General features: G+C 39.5%; 1 protein-coding gene across 1 annotated transcript in view; it reads right to left on the reverse strand.

Annotated features, from left to right (window-relative positions):
* The window catches only part of Adgrv1 (adhesion G protein-coupled receptor V1), a 510,986-nt gene extending 491,754 nt beyond the window's left edge, over positions 1–19,232 (reverse strand). The window contains exons 1-10 of the mRNA XM_021208450.2: positions 19,053–19,232; positions 15,517–15,666; positions 15,064–15,159; positions 12,826–12,930; positions 10,824–10,937; positions 8,428–8,993; positions 7,885–8,161; positions 7,229–7,558; positions 3,928–4,104; positions 2,159–2,382 (exon numbers count right to left, since the gene is read on the reverse strand). Of these exons, the coding sequence (XP_021064109.1) occupies positions 2,159–2,382; positions 3,928–4,104; positions 7,229–7,558; positions 7,885–8,161; positions 8,428–8,993; positions 10,824–10,937; positions 12,826–12,930; positions 15,064–15,159; positions 15,517–15,666; positions 19,053–19,232 (2,219 nt within the window). The remainder of the gene's footprint in view (positions 1–2,158; positions 2,383–3,927; positions 4,105–7,228; positions 7,559–7,884; positions 8,162–8,427; positions 8,994–10,823; positions 10,938–12,825; positions 12,931–15,063; positions 15,160–15,516; positions 15,667–19,052) is intronic.
* Between the last annotated feature and the right edge of the window lie 377 nt (positions 19,233–19,609).

The raw sequence follows: 19,609 nt of genomic DNA on the forward strand, positions 1-19,609 counted from the left end.
TCACACTAGCATTGGTTCATTCAATACAATCACACTAGCATTGGTTCATTCAATACAATCACACTAGCATTGGTTCATTCAATACAATCACACTAACATTGGTTGATTCAATACAATCACACTAGCATTGGTTCATTAATTATTTTTCTGAAGCTTGGTTAAAACCTTACAGAACTATCCAGACAACATCATTTGGAAATGGTAAATTCAATTCTCATTTATTTATTTAAACATTTCTTTGGATACAGGAATATACGTAAATCATTCTTGATTTCATATCAGTTTCTAACTGAACTGACACGCTAGTGCACTTTTTTTTTTTTTAAGATTTATTTATTTATTATATGTAAGTACACTGTAGCTGTCTTCAGACACTCTAGAAGAGGGCATCAGATCTTGTTACGGATGGTTATGAGCCACCATGTGGTTGCTGGGATTTGAACTCTGGACCTTTGGAAGAGCAGTCAGGTGCTCTTACCCACTGAGCCATCTCACCAGCCCGCACATTTTTATTGATACATTCTATTTTAAAAGAAGTGTAATATTCAAAATTAACCCTGTGACTTGCTCTTCCAGATGCTGTGTATAGTCTTTCACACAAAGAAGGAATGGACAGGAAAAAGAAGAGCTTTGAAAAGTTAGTATTACTTCACTTCTAATGTTCATGTGAAAATTGAAAGAGTAAGAAGAGCTTCTGAATTTGCTGAGGTATAATTGAAATTATTCTTTAGACATCTGGTTGAGATCAGCCAAGCTGACAAGGTTTCTATCAAGAGCCACAGGCTTATAAGCACTGGTCAATTTGCTCTAGTGTCCCTTAAAGCTGTTCATGGACTTAATTGTGTTCACACCTAAATTATTCAAAAGTTTCATGAAAAAAATCTATTTCAAATTTATATTTCAATGAATTTGCTAGCTTTTATGAAGTAAAACAGTTAACCATAGGATCATCTGTAACATATTATGATGGCATCATTTAGACGGTGTGTTAGTTTTTTTGGATTTATTGTTCTTACTTTTGTTGAGGAAGAAAATAAGTGTGTACTTCTGAAAGAAATTACCAGTGGTCTCTCAATAGGTGTGTTCTCTGTAGTCTACATTTTGTTCATTCACTTTAATAATTATGTCAACCTGTGTTTGCCTTCTAGTATCTTCTGTGGGACTGGATTTGTGGCATAGAGAATAACCTCAATTATGTTAAAGATATAATTATAAATAGATAAAATAATAGGAGGAAAATATAACTATAGCTTTAAAAAAAACTATGCCAGATACACCTTCAATGCCAGCACTCCAGAGGCAGAGGCAGGTGGATCTGAGTCTGAAGCCAGCCTGGTCTACATAGAGAGTTCCAGACCAGACCCCTACCCTCCCACCACTCAAAAAGATGCATAGCAACTGCTAATCAGATACAAAAGAAGCACAGGATTCCTTCTCATTTGCAGTATAGAAGGCCTCAAATTCAGTCCTGAATCTTACTTTTCATAACTATGATCTGTGCAACGTCTTCCAGTTGCATGTCATGGAAGGTAGCTAATCAGATTTCATTTTCTCTTTAGAAAGTATTTTCTGAATTTTATAACTAACTAAATAACTAACTAATCAAAACATACCAGAGGACTGAGGCTGTACTATTTCTGAAGTACATCCAGAGAAATTCTGGGTAGTTCTTATTACAATGGCTGAAAGGTAACATGTAGATTCATGCAATTTTTTTTATTCTATAGAAATATAAATTATTTATTCTTTAAATGCCACATAACAAGAATGAAGGGTAATCTTTTCTTTAAATCACTTGATAAAATTTAACCTTGGCATTCTTGAAAGCAAAAACAAGAGAGTGGAGTGCGGGACCTAATGCTTCAAATGGCTCCCTGCCACCCTCATGACCACAAGCGAACTCACCATGCTGCAAATTTGTAAGCTACTTCCCAAAAACTCTCTACATCGTGCTTCCTCAGAGTAAAACAGGGCAGTAAAGGGTCACAAAGTACAGTAATCTACATATCCAAAGATAAAAAACCCTCCCGTATACAACAGAAATGTCTGAAAGTCTAATAGCACTTCTTCATAGTTTTACTAACATAGGGAGAAATCGATTAAAACAAAATCCCTAATCAAACACATAAAAGTTACTGTTTCCTGCATGAGTTCTTACCTGTCTAGAGAAAGGGTTAAAGTTTCATTCAACTCCGGTATGTCATCGCCTTTGACAGTAATGTTGATTGATGTTTCGTTTTGTCCAGATAAAAATACAACAGAGCCATTAAAGGGGCCTGCATCATCCAAAGTCACTGCTTTTGAATTAAAGCCAGAGGGCCGCAAACTCCAGTACACGGCAGCCTGCCCATCAGTTCCATCTCGATGCAAGGGGATATATACCTTATTTTACAAAGAAAAAGAAGAAAATAAAAACGCTGTTGAAATGTATGCTCATTCGTAACATGAGCTCTCCACACACATGCAAATTAATTATTAAATATAATTAGCTGACCATGTCTTCTCCACATAATGAAGTAAACAATCAGGTGGCATTGTAACCAGACTTGGAAAAGCAGGACAATAATTTTATATACAACTTTTACTGGTTTTGCTAATTAAATTTATCTACAATATAAACCCCACCAAAAATGTGACCATGGATTTATCTTAATAAAAATGCAAATATATTTAAAAAGGTAAAGAATAGTAAAAACTATAAAATACTGACTGTTTTTCTATTCTAGCTAACAGTCAGAAAGTCAGACAAGTAAACAAAGGACAATTCTTAAAAAGAAAATAAATAAGTATAAAATAAGTATAAAACTAACAAAGAGCTTTCTCTCAGCCACCTGAGTGGTTAAGACCTGGAACAGTTGAAACAGTAAATTCACAGCTTCACACAGTTAACCAACAAAGTATCTCATTCTGTGGGAACAATATAGACACTTTTAGGCTTTTAGAAGGAAACTGTTAACTTTAAAATATATATATAAAGTCAAAATCATTTTGAAAATTGACTCTTTGCCCATTTATAGACTTTAATAACAAAAGAAGGAAACAGTGGTCATGATCCTTTAGGAGACTTTGATAACAAAAACAACTCCCCTCATTTCTGACCTACACTTCAAGCCAATTTAGACCAAATCTAAGTGGGGCATACTTGCTACACTGTAGTACAGCAAGGTATTCCTAAATAGAAAGACACTTGGGGAGAATTCACCTATGGCAATGTATACTTGGGTTGGGGAGGAGGGTAATATGAATATACTTTCATAAGCATGTGTGTTTATATGTATACATATGTATATTATATACATGGTTATAGTCATAGCTAATCTGATAAGGTTCAGCATTTCACAACTTTACCACCATCACAACTAGCATCAACCATAGGATGCAGAGTTACCTCTGCATAGAGGCAGTCTCAGTCCCATAGGCAGCACATAGAGTACTCAGAAGACAGAGCCCCCCAAACACCAGTCATGTTTCCACAATATGACCACTAAAAGCCAGATTCATAATTGGCTATAAAATGTCACAACATTGTGTAAAACCAATCACCAATCACTATTAAACAGTCTACTCTCACCATAAGCAATAAATTATATTTTTAATTAAAATTTTTATAAAAGTTCTATTTTTAATTAAAATAGTATTATATCACTTCCCTTCCTCTCTTTCCTCCCCCATGCCATCCCAACTCTCAAGTTCATCATCTCTTTCTCTATTATTATATTTGTTACATACATATTTACATGTCTATGTACACAAATATAGATATAACCATAACCTCTTATGAATAGTAAAAATTATAGAAAAACCAGATGCTTACCAGTTATTTATTCTAAATAGAGTATAGTCTATTAAGTACATGTGAACCCTATATTAAAAAGTCTTCATGTTCTTAGATGCATTAGGACATATGAATAGAAAAAGCATACTTACCACCTCAGCAGTAGAATCTTTGGGTTCATGCAAAATAATTGGAAGGTTGCTAAGAAAGCCAATTTCTCCATTTGCAATGGCTGGGGTAACCAGTAATGAGATATTTCTGATTTCTCCAAATCTGGGACTTACTGGTGGAATCGGAGGGAATATGTTCACCAACACCACAGCTTCCAACTACAAAACACAAACAAAAACAAGAAAGATAGCTTTAAAATTCAGGTCACGGGTCACCAGTAACAAGAGCTTCAGGACCTGCCCATCCCTACACTGTCCCTCTTACATCTCCTGAAGTGTCCACCAGAGTCTCGTCTTTTCCTAGTATGATTAATAGTCAGAGTTACCTTATAACATCATCCGACCTCTTTAATAATGTCGGAGCTTCTCCCTCACACTCCAAGTCATTATAACCAGTTACTACTGTTATCTCACAACTGCCACATGGACATTTTAGAGACAGATGAATCCAAATAGAAACCACTGTCCTGCTCCAGGTCCTATCGCCATTACTTTTTTGTGTATCACCACCTGTCTTTCCACCTTGTCACCTATAGCCAACTACATTGACCCTTTAGAAAACAAATGTAAAAACATTTGTCCACATTCTCTGCCTGGTTTCCCCTGACCTATACATCAATCAGTTACCTACTTCCCTTCTTTGCCAGACCTAAATGACTACAAAAACACCATTCAGAACACCATTCATGCCCAGAGCAACCTAATGCTTAAAGAAGTACAGCACACATATAACACACTATTATTCTGCCTGTAGTTGATGAAGATGGTATTCTCCGCACCTAGAATGGTCCTTCTTTCATCATCTCAGAATATGAAGTATGTGACCTTAAAAACCAACCAAATGCCCCCTCTTCTATATGAAGTTTTCCTGGGATTCTCCAGTTGCCTTTGATCACTTTTGGAAGCTCAGGAAGTAGAGGTTTCTGGTTTCTTCAAAACCCTGTTGGGTCATGTGATGTCTTTCTGGAAGCTGTCTTATGAGAGGGCATGTGATATTTTGCTGAAAACTGATACCTGAGAGGCCCTTAAGCATGATGTTTACAAAGAATAGACATAGAACCCCACCCCCCGACAGTGGGAGGGGGCTCTTGCATTGCTATACCATGCTTCGCTTGGCATCTCTGGTCCTCTCTCTGGTCCTCTCTCGTCTTTGCTGGCCTTGACTTCATAGAGAGATATGTGCAAAAGAACTTCTCGTAGTCTGGCTTACTCGGGCTGCTTCTGCTGACCTGTGCTGATTCGACAGATCTTGCAGTTTCTGCTGGATTTTGCTGCCACTGCCTATTCATGTTTGGTGCTTACTATTGGGCTGGACTGCTCGTATCCTGACAACAAAGAGTGGAATCAACCCAAGGAACTACATCTAAACAGCTCCACAACTCCCTTTTTCTATTAACCTTCCTTTGTTGAATTTTAGTCTGTTGCTATCTATTATAATGATAAGTGTCGTGGTGGTGGTGATGGGGGGAGGCATGACCTGGTTGCCCCAGAGACAAGAGAGTCTGCTCATAGACCCAAGGACACTATGTGACCTTGATCCCAAGTTATTTCTTATTGGTGAATAAAGATGCCTATAGTATATAGCTGGTATATAGTATATAGTATATAGTGGAATTGAGATAGGTGGGGGTTGGTGTTCCAGCCTTCGGTTGGAAGGAGACCACAAGAAGACAGAGAAGAAGGAGAAGAGAGGGAAAAGAGACCATGGATTAGGAGTCAAGAAAGCAAGGCCATGAGGGCTGGCCAATTGGAGTTAAGAGCAATCCAGACGAAACACAGTGAGTAATAACTCCATGTTAGTGATAGCAACGTACATTGTAATCGCAGAGAGTATAGATATCTGCCCAGCTCTGTTGCTAATTAAGGCTTATTGTAAATAAAAAATTGTTTGTCTTTTATGCCGAAACTGGATGATCAACGGTGAGTTAGAAGTCCTGGATTGAAATAAAGTATTTTCTACAACATTCTTTCTTCCCTACCTAGGGGGGAGATTTAAGAACCCTAAAGTAGGTTTTGAAGAATATAAGCCTACAAGCTCTACTACTGTCATTGCTTCTAACTTAGACATAAACTTCACGTGTTCATCATTTTATGACTTGAATTTTTGTTTATTAGTGTGTCTGTAGAGATCCTAAAGGCCTGTGCCCTTTCAGCATGTTCTCATACACAAGCACAAACCTGAAATGCTGCTGTGCAAGAAGTACTGTTAACTCATCCCTCCAGGGTAATGAGCTCCATACAGGTCACTGACACACTGCAACTTTCTTTCTTTGTTTGTTTGTTTGTTTTGTTTTGTTTTTGTTTTTGTTTTTCGAGACAGGGTTTCTCTGTGTAGCCCTGGCTGTCCTGGAACTCTGTAGACAAGGCTGGCCTCGAACTCAGAAATCCGCCTGCCTCTGCCTCCCGAGTGCTGGGATTAAAGGCGTGCGCCACCACGCCTGGCAACTTTCAATGTCTTACATATGGAACTTATCTATCTATACTATTCGATTGCTTCATCATTACAGGACTATAAAAAGAAAGCTTTTAAATTCACATGAGATTTTCAGCTTCACAAAACATTTCAAATCTCCAACTCTGCAAAGCTTTGAAATATTGACATGACGCTGCTAAGAAACCACAATAGAGATCTGTGAATTGTGTGTGTGTTTTTTTAATTACAATATAAAAATAATATGTTTACAGATAGACATTGAAAAGGAAGGATGACAGATGGAAGGATATCAAGAGAGGCTCTTCACAGTGGGAGGCCAAGGGGTGTGATCCACACCTATTGAAGAAACACATGAAGACAGTGCCTCCCATAATCAATGCTGTAGAAAGTATTTATTCTATAAATCCCACTGTCATGTCCTACTTTCCAAGCCAAGCCATAGCTATGGTGCATCTGTGTGGCCTTGTTCACCAGTCTGTTACATCACTCTACTGTGTTATCCACTACAGTCCATTTGCACTCCACATCCAGTGTTACCTGTAGTACCACCTGGCTAAAACATTTATTTCATCAGAATCCTAATATGCCATAGAAGAAAGTGTTGTCTCTTAAAGAACACTCAGTTTCCAACAATTTCAGTATGTAGTCCAGGCTGGCCTACAGCTCCTGATCCTCTTGTCTCAGACTCTTAAGTACTGGATTCCAGGTGCATCTAAGTACACCATCCCTAGGTAGTTTCAAGTAACAAATAGAATATAAATTATAAATACAAACAAAATAACTGTCAGCTATTTTTCATAGACTGTTGTAGTTTAACCAAAGTTGAGATTATTTTAATCATTATAATACCTGCACTAGGAAGTGGGCCCCGTTCTGGAGGAATGCATCATTCCTTATTGGTAATTTTGCAGAAACTTGTTGGTTATGTTCTGGGAAAAGGAGGCTGCCTCTCCTGGATGTATTTAAGATGCCATCTTTTGCTCGCAAGGGGTCCACAGCTCCAGCAGGGATATAAAGTGCAGAATAAATCACCCTCACGTCTCCATTACTTCCCCCGTGTCTCGTCAAACTCAGGGATAAGGATCGTTCAGTAGGACTGCTTTCAATCTTCTGGCTGTCCCCAGGAAAAAAGGCTATTTCTCCATAAACATTATCGCTGTCCTGAATGTAGAACAGAAGCTGCAAACAGAGGAGAGAGGTAAAGAGTGAGAGCTGTACAACTGGGGTGGCCCAGACTCTTCTGATTTATTATTTATTTATGTACCATGTCTTGCAAGATTACTTTGTGTATGAAAAAGTGGAAAAGAATCAAAATCAGTTTTGAAAGTTTTCAGAAAATAGAGTTTTGAAACTTTTTAAATGGTAAAATATTTGTCTGGGTTTAAAGACGGTGTAGGAAGGCTGGCTTTGCATGGAGACATGTACAGGTCTATGGTACACTTAAATCCACCAACTCTTTGTTATCACAGAAGTATTGACGGGGTGAAGCACAACAAAGGCCCTACCTGCGCTGGCTCGCTCACTTCAGCGCCTCCTTGTATGGTGTGAGGCAAGATTGTAAGTAGGTAAGCTTCGGCCTCTTCTGGAAGGTCATCGTCAAAGACCACTAGAGAAATTGGTGCCAGCATCTGCCCTTGTGCGAACTGCAGAGTCCCAGAAGCAGGGGTGATGTCTGCAGTCACTGGTGAGAGATCACTGCTGTTCCGTGTCAACACCCAGCTCACAGAGACATTCCCATGTGTGCCACCATTTCTAACCACTGTAATTTCTTCAAATCTAGAATTGTTTATAACATACAGAGTCATGTCATACACTTTAAAAAGACAGAGAGCCACACAAAATTTAGTCTAAGAATTTATCACCATGTGATTTCATTTTAATAATGATTTCATTTTAATAATGAAATCACATTAAAAGAAAAATCAGTAAAGCAGTCATAGTGGAAAAGGCATACATTCTACCAGCTCAGCATTTTGTCAGCACCATAAAAGTTAAATTGTGTAACTACCATAAAATAATTATGGTTATAAGTTTAAAGTAAATTATACCTGGATGCTGTATCTTCATCAATTATAACTGGTCTTTCAAACAATATACTATTGAATGAAAGAACTCCATAGGGCTTGTCATTTGGCTTAATGGTGACCTGTACTGTAGAAGGGCCCATTAGCACAGCATCTCCCTGCAAGGTGTTCTTTAGTAACATGATGTGAAATGATTCAGCTATCTCGGGTATGAGGTCATCGATTATCTGAAATTTCAGGTGTGATTCGTGAACAAAAGGGGGAAAGACAAGAGTAGTATCCGGCTGAAGATCAATAAAGTCAACGTTTTGCTGGGCATGTGCTGTTGAATCCCAAGTCATTACTTTGTATCTGACTGACACTTGAGTTTCATCAGATCCAATGAGATTTCCATCACTATCCTTCCCACGGACCACTGGAATAGTGAGTACATGGTCGTCCTCAGGAACCAGGTAAAGACTCTGCATGAAGTTCACAGGACTATCATTTTTCTTCACAATGATTTCAACTGAGCTCCTAGAAGCATTAATCTCTGCTCCTCCTTCTACACTTCTCAGTTGAATCAAAAATAGTTCATCATTTTCTGGTACCTGTGACAGGATACAAGCAAAACATCATTAGCCAAAAGACCCACACACAGGCCCAAGTAATAAAAAGTGAGTATTTCATAGAAACTGGAAAGCTTGAAGTAAGGGGAACAGTAAGAGGCTCATTTAGACACCACACACGAAGTTCTCACTAAGTTCTCTTCCAAACGCTAATTGATTTTCAGTTCAGATAGAAAATAAAAAATAATAAAGTAACTCTGTGAAGAATTAGTGAAGCCTATCTGTGTCTTTGAGTCTTGATCAGAGTTGAGAAAACTGTAAAGATCACACAGTTCAAATGTGAATAAATTCTTGTCAACTTCAGATCATTGGTAAGGTCCTGAAGAGTATTCAAAGCCTAACAATACTCTAGAATCTGGAAAGTATACTAAATATCAAATAGTTGCTAAATTTCAGAATACGAATAGCTCCTGCACCTCTAATGATGTTTTGCTTGTATCCTGTAACAGATACCAGAAAATGATGAACTATTTTTTTTGATTCAACTGAGAAGTGTAGAAGATTAATGTAATGTCTGACTCTGGAGTCAGTTCTAGGATTTTTAAGAGAGCACCATGCCTCTCGGGAGAATGGTCCAGGGACATGATTTCTCCTGAAATGCTAGTGTTACTGAAGAGGATAGTTTGTTATAGCTTACAGAAATCCTGGGGCTAATCTCCACTATGCCTTGCTGTTCAAGCACTGCATTCATTGTTAATTCTACTTTTTATGAATTTTTGTCATTTTATGAATTTATGAAGTAAAAACCCACATCATTTTGCCTCCATCAGTAGAAATATATCAAAGACACTTATCCCAAAATATACTACTCAATCTTTTCCATTTACAAGATCAGTAATCAATTCCTCTTAACCTACTATTGTCCTGGGAGCTCTGAGGAGAAAGCCTCTGTTGATTTCCCATCCTAGAAAAACAAGGTCATCCACGCCTATCAAATTGTTACAGAGAAATCTGCCGTTCTTACGTTTCTAAGGATTTTTTTTCTTGAAGTATTGTTTGTGCTTTGGTTACAGGATTTTTGTAGGAAGCTACATGTTTCTGTCTGTTTCTCCTGCTTTCTCTTTAGCAGCACTGGGCTCCTTTGCAAGCATTTCTTACTGGCGCATGAGAGACATCCCTGTGCACTACTATTCAGATTTGGCTCTGCAATTGAGCTGTCATATATGTAGATTTGCAGTGGACTACACATAAAATATAACTATAAAGTCTCTGTGACTATGAAACTAAAAATATCTAAACAAAGTAGGTAGCATGATAGCTTATCAGTTAGAGATGCCACATAAGATGGTAACCTGGGATTGATTCCCAGGACCTATGTGTATAATGAGTGTGCTTATAAACACATGTTCACTGGTAAATAAATATTTTAATCTAAACAAAAGTATCAATTGCAATAGAATTTTTCTTGAACTTATATGTGGTTGCTAGATGATCACTCATGTCCCTGTTCAAATATTAAATGATGAGTGTAAAAATAATAAGCAGATATTTAAAATTCTTCAATCTTTATATTACAATTAGCTCAAGACACTGGGAATGGAAGCCAAAGGTTTGAACATGTTAGGCAAGTGCCTTCCACACCTCCAGCCCTGTAAGCATAATTTACTATGAAATAAATCAGGTAAGTATTTGCAAAGCTGTATCCCCAAATAATAACTCGCTACTCATGGTTAACATGTAAATGGGTATAACACATTAATTCTGCACCCCTGAATAATTTCAAATGATAAGTACAATTCAATATTCAAAAATAGTTCTCTCCAAGTCTCCCTCACTGATCCTGCCTCTTCTATGTACTTAGTAGTGCTTGACCTCATCATCGAGTATTGTCACGTTGTAAATTACAGTGGCTCTGCCAGGTGGGAAGGTGATATTTCCTCTAACTGGATTCAAATCTTCCTCAGGGGGATTTGGGCCACCTGATACCTGCAAAGAAATAAACAGAGCCACTAGTTAAACAAAATACCTTTAAAAAAATACCATTACTCTCATGTTGCTAGCAAAGTTCTAAAATATAAAGAGACTTCACACAAAACACATGAGCTTGTCTACGAGCCTCCCACCCTGTATAACTGTCAGAGTCTGTAATGTCACTACACACCTGGACTATAGTTATAGTAAGTTGTGTTTTCTAAGATTTGGGGGGTTTAACTGTCATATTAAACCTGGAGAGGGGGACTGAGGAAACCCATCTTCTTGAGAAAGATATGGAAGACAAGTAAATCCACTGAAGAAATGGCTCTAGCGCCATCACCAGCCATATGACCTTGGAATGCTGTCTGACAACTGTGTATCATTTTGCTTATCTTTAAAATGAGCAAGAGAGTATCTGCTTTGCAGGCAGGAGGTGAGCATGTGCAATCTCACTCACTAATGCATTCAGCGAGCAGCACATGCCTAATCTCTTCAGTCCTAAATATAAATACTGTAAAGTGAACTCCTCCTTAAGACTTCCTGTACAAAACTTGCAACAGTCCTGCATTTTTAGTTGAATGCTGTGTGGGTTTTTGTATCTATTGTCTTATGCTATTTTATGTTCTGGCTTTTATTTTTAATCGTTATATGCTTGTGAGCTGCATGTATGCATGTATACATGTGTGTTTAGTGCAGGTCCTTTCCTGTGTGCATGTATACATGCATTTTTAGTGCAGGTCCTTGCCTGTGTGCATGTATACATGCATTTTTAGTGCAGGTCCTTGCCTGTGTGCATGTATACCTGCATTTTTAGTGCAGGTCCTTGCCTGTGTGCATGTATACCTGCATTTTTAGTGCAGGTCCTTGCCTGTGTGCATGTATACATGCGTGTTTAGTGCAGGTCCTTGCCTGTGTGCATGTATACATGCATGTTTAGTGCAGGTCCTTGCCTCCTACCTTATTTCAGTTAGAGTCTGTCTGTTTGCTTCCAGGGCTTCTCCCTCCTCCACTGTGGAGCACTGGGGTTTCACCACTGGCCTTCCTTCCATGGGTTATGAGGAGTCAAATATAGAGGCTCCTGAGTGCCTGCCTGCCATGGGCCTCTTCTTCACACTGAGCCGCCTCCCCACACCTCTACTTTGTGTTCTTATACAGTAAAAGAGGTATCATCTGATGTAAACATCCATAACTATAGTAAATATCTCCTCTGTCGCAGCAAAATTGTGTTATATTAATCTAAACATAGAATCTACTCATGTTACAGTTAATCACTAAAACAGGAATGTATCAAAACTTTCAAACACTCTAAAATTTTAGGTCATGTTTAAGACATTACAGAATGGAAAGGTAAATTGAAAGTTTCAGTGTGAACCTCATAAGATATCATTGTGGGAAGCAATAAAATATGCCTCCCTACAGTGTGGGTTATTCACAGTACACTATACAATATCCCATGAGCCTCCACGACAGAAGTAACTGCTGTTCAAACAATCTATGGGATGTCCTGAGGAAATGGATGAAGATAGCATATCAAGTAATGCTTTATTGACCTCAGTAATCTGTGTTAATTGTATACCTTTAAAAATGGTTATCATAAAGATTCCAGAAATTTTATGTAATTAATGCCATCAGTCTTTTTATTGTTATTATTATCCTATATCTAAAATGATTCATTAAGTTTCATGTGAGCTCAATACATACAAGCAGCAACGAAAGCAGCCCTGCCAACCGAAAGGTGCTAACAAGCAGGGCTCGGTTTTGAGTAATTTTAAGTCAGCGTGATATTTATCACCCAGCGTGATATTTATCACCCACAAGATTTGATATTATTTTAAATTGCAGTCATGTGATATGAATTCTTAACATGGTATTATCTAAAGTGATTTCAAAGTAAACTTACATCAAAAGTCACAGTGACCATTCCATAGGTCCCTTTTTCCCTGATGAGAGTGAGAGGTACCGATGCATTTCTGCTCCTTGGCTCAATCACTGAGATTGATGAGGGCTATTGAGAAGAGCAAAGGCAATCAGGCATTGATCAATCACAGAGAGGGAGGATGTGGTAAAAGTACCGCCCTAGACACCACAGCACATCAGCTCAGATTGTACCTTACCAGTGTGTATTCCTAGCATCAATATACTATAGATGATTTTTAAAAACGAGAATGTAGAAAAGCAGTGTAAAGAAAAACAAAGCCTGCATCGAACAGGTTTTCCCAGCCCTACCAGCATCTGCTCTGAGGAATCCTGAACTTGAAGGCTACTCAGCTAAAAGATGATAGATTAAAATGCTCACAGAGTCCAGGAGGTCACAAAAATAAGCTAAGCATTGGGGGCAAGCCAGTGGCTCCCTAGGACCACTTGTCATGCACACCCGCCTCAGCATCAGACAGAAGGCCACATAACACGTACAGCTGCTAATGACTTTCAGAACCGAAAAAGGTGAAACAGGGAGAACCTCAGCGTTGAAACCTGCCACCATGGGTGGTGGCTGAAACATGTCACCGTGGGTGGTGGCTGAAACATGCCACCGTGGGTGGTGGCTGAAACACAGGGTATAAGGATAAGGGAAGCATTGAGTGCAGACAGGTGTAGAGCAGTGGACATCCCTGGGGGTGCAATGTCAGAACCATCTATTCATTGGGCTAGGAGAGCTGTCTCAAAGGCTTGTGACTAGATTATCCAGAGTTCTTCCTTCCTCCTGACACGTGCAGAATATTCAGTACTGTTGGCTCATACCACTCCACCAATGCCATGCTCATTATCAATATAATTGTTAAAAAGCTAGAGATGGAGGCAGGCTATTGTGTACCTTCTGTGACATGGAACTCATGTGGAGTCTGTTAGAGAAGGCTTAGTAACACTGTGACCAACCCCGAAGACGAGGACAACCACACAGACTGGATGCACAGTGTCAGAAAAAAGAGGGGATAGGAGAGAGGGGGTCAAGGAAGAGAGGACCAATGTTTAAACAAATCATTTTAAGTTTCAGTGGTAAGGAGGAAGTAGGTATGAAGGTATGGGGAAAGTTAGACAGAAGAACGTGCGCAATAATCTCTTCATTCAAGAATCCCTGATTTATGAAATTAATGTCTATGAATGACAGTAGTGTCAGATCATCAAATTTCTACTAAATTTAAATTAGGAAAACATCCCTCTTAATAAAGGTAACTCAAGCATAAAGACCACATTTATCTAGAGCTTGCCTTGTTTCAAAGATGACTTTACAGAGCTGTGACATGTAATGCACACAAGTGCAGGAGTGCTCGAAAATGGAAAATGGATAAAAAGCTAGAGACTGTGGTATCAGATGTTTAAATGTTGATTAGCAATGGAATTCAAAAAGACTATCAGAAAGATTATTATAGCCTCCTACTCAGTATCCAAACCCAACTGTGTTGAAGACAACCTTTAATTTTAGCTTAAGGGACTGGAAGCATTTTCTCTCCAAGAAAGACTTGTCTTGTGTATTTGTTTTTAAAAGTGAAACCCTCTGAATATTGGATGGGCTAGAAGAACAAGAACCTGATGAAAGAGAGGAAATAGTCTGAATGGAATTTCAGGAGATGTGTCCAACTTTTAACGTCCACGAAATATGAATTAATAAGAATGTCTGAGGGTTGAATTGGAAAGGCTAGCTATCACACCTGCAGATTGGTCTTGCATTTACTGCAGGCTTTCTTTCCACGTGCCCCCCCGTCACCCCAAATGGAGTACCCAATGGATAGATGCCCCCCAGTCACTCCGAATGGAGTGCCCAATTGACAGATGCCCCCCAGTCACCCCAAATGGAATACCCAATGGATAGATGCCTCCCCCCAGTCACTCCAAATGGAGTGCCCAATGGACAGGTGCTTCTAGAAAATAGGCTAGACTTCCTTAAGTGTGACTTGAAATTTAATATGGAGAAGCCCAAGAGGCCAGGCAGTGGGTGACAAACTGGCCAATGATCACGAAGGGTCAGAACCCCTTCAGTATACAAGTGTAAATACACAGAATAGAGTAGTTATAGAGTCTGTGTCCAGTATTATTTAAAAATCACAACAGAACAGCACTAGCCAACACCAGGAAAATAGGTCAAGAGAAAATTGAATGGAGCAGTATCTTGCAACCATTTCAGTCTCCACTGTAGCCATACCGTACTAAAGGAAATAATTCCAAATGCATTGTCATTTGATAGAATTGTCACAGAAGCAGCCCTTGGCCATCCAAGTTTCACATTTGCTGAGGGTTTCTAAAGTGAAAACAAACAAATGAACACATTAAATATTAGAAGAAAAACAATCTTTCAGCAGAATTTTGATCTTCAAGTGTTAATATAAGTAAGCCCTACCTAAAAACCTACAGGCAGTTGACAGCTTTGGGGGACAGAAAGCTTTTCTGCAGTGATGTATCTCCTAGCCAGGAGCACCAGTCTATAAAGAGACTCAACCACACTACTATACATCTGTCAAAGAGATCTATGGAAACCACCACGAGACATGTGCCTTGCCTTATCACTAACTAGATTTTCAATTGTTAGAAGGCATTTTAAGAACTCAACAGTTCTTAAAACTGTTCTTAAAACAGTTGAAGGGAATGAAGCACTTACCTGTAATGTCAAGTGAAAAGTGAAGGTTTCATCAGGCTCCGGAAGGTCATCGTCACACACTGCTATGTACACTGTCCGGTTTGTTCCTCTGGCGGGGATAAATGCTGCCGCATATGTATCAAAAAAGTCACCAGTGTCTTCCCCGTTCAGCTACCAAGTGTGAAACAGAACATCCTCATTAACAAAGAGCTAAGCAGGCAAACCAATCGTCATTGGAACAACCAGGAGAAAGGGTATAGATCAAGTGGCACTGTCACTGACAATAGCATTCCCAAAGACCAATGTTTGGCAACTGGTAAGACTCATCTTTTGAAGACATCACAGAACCAGCCAGGTGGGGTAAATGGACTTGCAGTCCAAGGCTGATGACCAGAGGTCCATTTCAGACTCACATGAAGGAAGAAAGGACCAGCTTCTGTAACCTGTTCACAGACCTCTACCTGTGTGTTCATAGACACACATAGATAGATAGATAGATAGATAGATAGATAGATAGATAGATAGATAGATAGATAGATAGATAAATGTAATAAATAGTTTTAAAACAGGGAAAATCACGAGAATAAATCATTACATACAAAATATTTCTTAATATAATGGAATCAAAGTTAATTGCATATAAAAAAAACTAAGAATTTCATTGAAAAGTAATTCGAATTTTTTTCCTCTGTCTCTTACCCAATTTGGTATAGACTACAGCCTAGCAGAACAAATTATGGCTAAAACTCTTACAAAAGCGAGGTACGACGTGGCCTGTAAAACTGAGGAGGTGCCATTATTTTCCCAGTGACTTGAGAAAGAAAACATCTCTATCCAAAGCCTTCAACCTACAATTGTACTTCCACTATCCACAGCTACCGAAATAGACTCAATGTTTTAGCATTCCAAAGTATTAATAATTATCACCCTTCCTAAAACCTTAATCTGTGGATGCAACGTTAATGGTAAGGCCCTCTCCACCCGCTAAACTCATTCTGCTGCCTCCTGCCAGTGCTGGAGGTACGGGCAATGGTGCTGCAAGGCCAGGCCCTCGGGCTGTTGGGAAAGCTGGACAGGGGACAGTAGTGTGGTTTCCAGGCCCAGGTAGCCTGGGGATGCAAGGAGGGGGCAATGCAGGGGCTAGCGGGGGGGGGGGCAGAGCCTCATTGTTCTGCAGAATGTAGGGAGTGGGGAGACAGGACCACAGGAAGTGAGTGGGCTTCAGCTTCAGCCAGCACAGGAAGTGGCCACAGTACAACTACAGCCTGCACAGGAAGTGACTACAGTCCAGCTACAACCAGCACAGGAGGTGACTACGGTCCAGCTCCAGCCCCTGACAGGCCAAGTCTCCAATTCTAGTGGAGGAGCTGTGGCTACAGAGGCCCCAAACCTGCTGGTGGTTCAGAGTGGGGCAGCTGAAGAGTTGCTGACTGGGCCTGGGCCTGGGGAAGTGGGAGACAGTGAGGCCAGTGCCGGTATGGTCCAGGATGTCCTGTTTGAGACACTGCAGACAGATGAGGGGCTGCAGAGTGTGCTGGTGCTGAGTGGGGCGGATGGTGAGCAGAAGAGGCTCTGTGTGCAGGAGGTGGAAACGCTTTCCCCCCGGACTGGCAGAGCCAGCTGCCACTGGCCCGTCAGGACAGAAACTCCTCATCATCCGTAGCGCCCCAGCTACTGAGCTGCTAGAAAATAGCAGCGTTGCAGGAGGTACCACCACACTGCAACTCCTGGCCCCACCAGCACCTGGCCTGGTCTCTGCCCCTGTGGGGGTGCCCGTAGCTCCCCCGTCCCAGATGGTGCAAGTGGTCCCCGCAGTGGCTGGACCAGGGGTCATGGCCCCCCAGAACTTGCCCTCCATCCAGACTGTGCAGACTCTGCCTGCAGTCCAACTGGTACACACATTTTGAAGAGACCCACTCCCCCCACAATGAGCTGTTCTCCTCAGCTGGGCTGGGGTCAGCCCCAGAGTCAGGGGGGCTGCTGGCTGGACTTGCTAATAAAGACCCAGAATCTCTTAAAAAAAAAAAAAAATAGTAAGGCCCTCAGCAAACTGATAGTCTTGTAGCAGACAGATTATAACTGACATTTCCTCCACTGGAGCTCAAAATTAGTAATTTAGCCACTGGGGAAATTTACTTAGCACAAATGAGAAATAAGAACATATTTTGGGAAAGTTTAGTCATTGTCTAGTTCTAATTTATATTAAAATAAGTTTTAAATGGTTGAGAAATCAAGATGAGTGGGAGAGTGTTGAGAGGGACATGGGAGACCTGCTCAGATAACTTGCTATGGAAAATGGCAGTCGTTCAGAAAAGATGCACTAAACACACATAAAAATACAGTAATACATTCTAAAAACCTAAAATACAAAGAAATAGTCATATATATAAATGTCATATCTTCAGAATGACATTCACTATAGACAGAAAAACATGGAAGCAACATCAATGAAAAGCAATGGAGGAGTATTTGGAATACAATGATTCCCAAGGAAAGCAAACTACATCAACCTGAAAGGACCAATGAATGCCGTCAAATACAATGTCAAGTGCAATGTACACTACAACTAGAAACAAACTCACAAAATGTATGCGTATATGTCAAACTGAGCAGAAACTAAAATATGCAAAATTATGGCGCTGGATTCATTTTATAGGTAGGTTTTCTTTGGGGGTTTTTTCAAAATTTTTATAAAAAATTTAACCTATTGCTCTAAAAAAAAATCACTTTGGAAGAGATAAAAGCTGGGATAGCTAATAAAGTCACAGGTGGCAGACCACTCAATCAGTGCTGTGGGTGTCCTGGTACAAAGGTCCTTGATGAGAACTAATGGGGCACTCTTGCCCATCCATGAGAGGCAGGCTCAGTAAGAGATGACAGTGACAGAGAGGAAGCTGCTTGACACTGACCTGGCTCTGCACACAGAAGTGTATGTGCACATCTGTATGCACATATGCACATGTGCTTGGATAAACAAGCAACAAACATACACAGTATTTTTGTCCCAATGTTTTAAGATATAGAAATATATTTATTGGCCATATGACAATTGCTTTCTGGGTAAAATAGACACAAACATATAAGATAAAGCATCCCACTCAAACTTTAAACTTTATACAGTACAGAATTTAGATGATCTACATAAATCTTAATGACGTTACTATACTTCATTTCTCCAGCAGAGACTCTCTAACTGAACTTAGAGTGGACTTTTTTTCTGGTGTGTCCTTTAAATATTGCACATTTTTACCTAAGTCACCTTACAATGAATGCCTTTAAAATGATCCTATGATTCGAATTACCCAAAGTAAAATAGTTTTGTTTGCAAGCAAATATATAAATGATTTAAGATAATTAGCCTTTGTCTTGAAAATGCACCATGTCAGATATCCATGGTGACACTGGAACATTCTCTGAATCACTAGCAGATTTAGAAACAACAGCGTGTTCCCCAGCTCATTTATCATAATGGAAATCAGACTCCGATCCCCAAACAGTTAAAAATGTTTCTGTAGAGACTAAAATGTGTCCCATCATCTGACGTAGTCATTCCTTACCGACACAATGGCAGTAACATTAGCTGGCTCTCCGGTCCTCTCAATGACAAGACGAATAACTGTGGTACTTGTCTCATTAACGAAAAACTCCGTCTGTCCCGTGAATCTTATTTCTGCTTCTCCAAATACAAAAGAGATGAACAAGGCTGACAGGTATGCTAATAAAAATGAAGAGATCATCCCTACAGAAAGAAAAAGAAACAAAGTCATAAAGCTAGCTGATCTATTCTCCTTAGTTTTGTTTTCAATATTACAAAGAATAAGAAAATAAGCAATTAAGACAGATATAAAGACATCAGATATTAAGACATCCAACTTGAATGTGTGATGATAGTTATAAAATCATAATTTGTTATGATTTTTCTTTTTAAATTACCTTTTTGCGTTTATCCTCTTCATCAAGGTAATAACTGTAAGCTTTATGAAATTTGTTTTTTTTTTCATTAATTTATTTATGCACATTACATTCCAAAATCAGCCCCCTCCTCTCAGTCCTCTCCTCTCACAGCTCCTCCTCCCACTCCCCCTCCTTTTCCTCTGGCCCTAGCTCTGCCCCC

The sequence above is a fragment of the Mus pahari genome, chromosome 11, assembly GCF_900095145.1.
Source record: "Mus pahari chromosome 11, PAHARI_EIJ_v1.1, whole genome shotgun sequence".
NCBI lineage: Eukaryota > Metazoa > Chordata > Mammalia > Rodentia > Muridae > Mus > Mus pahari.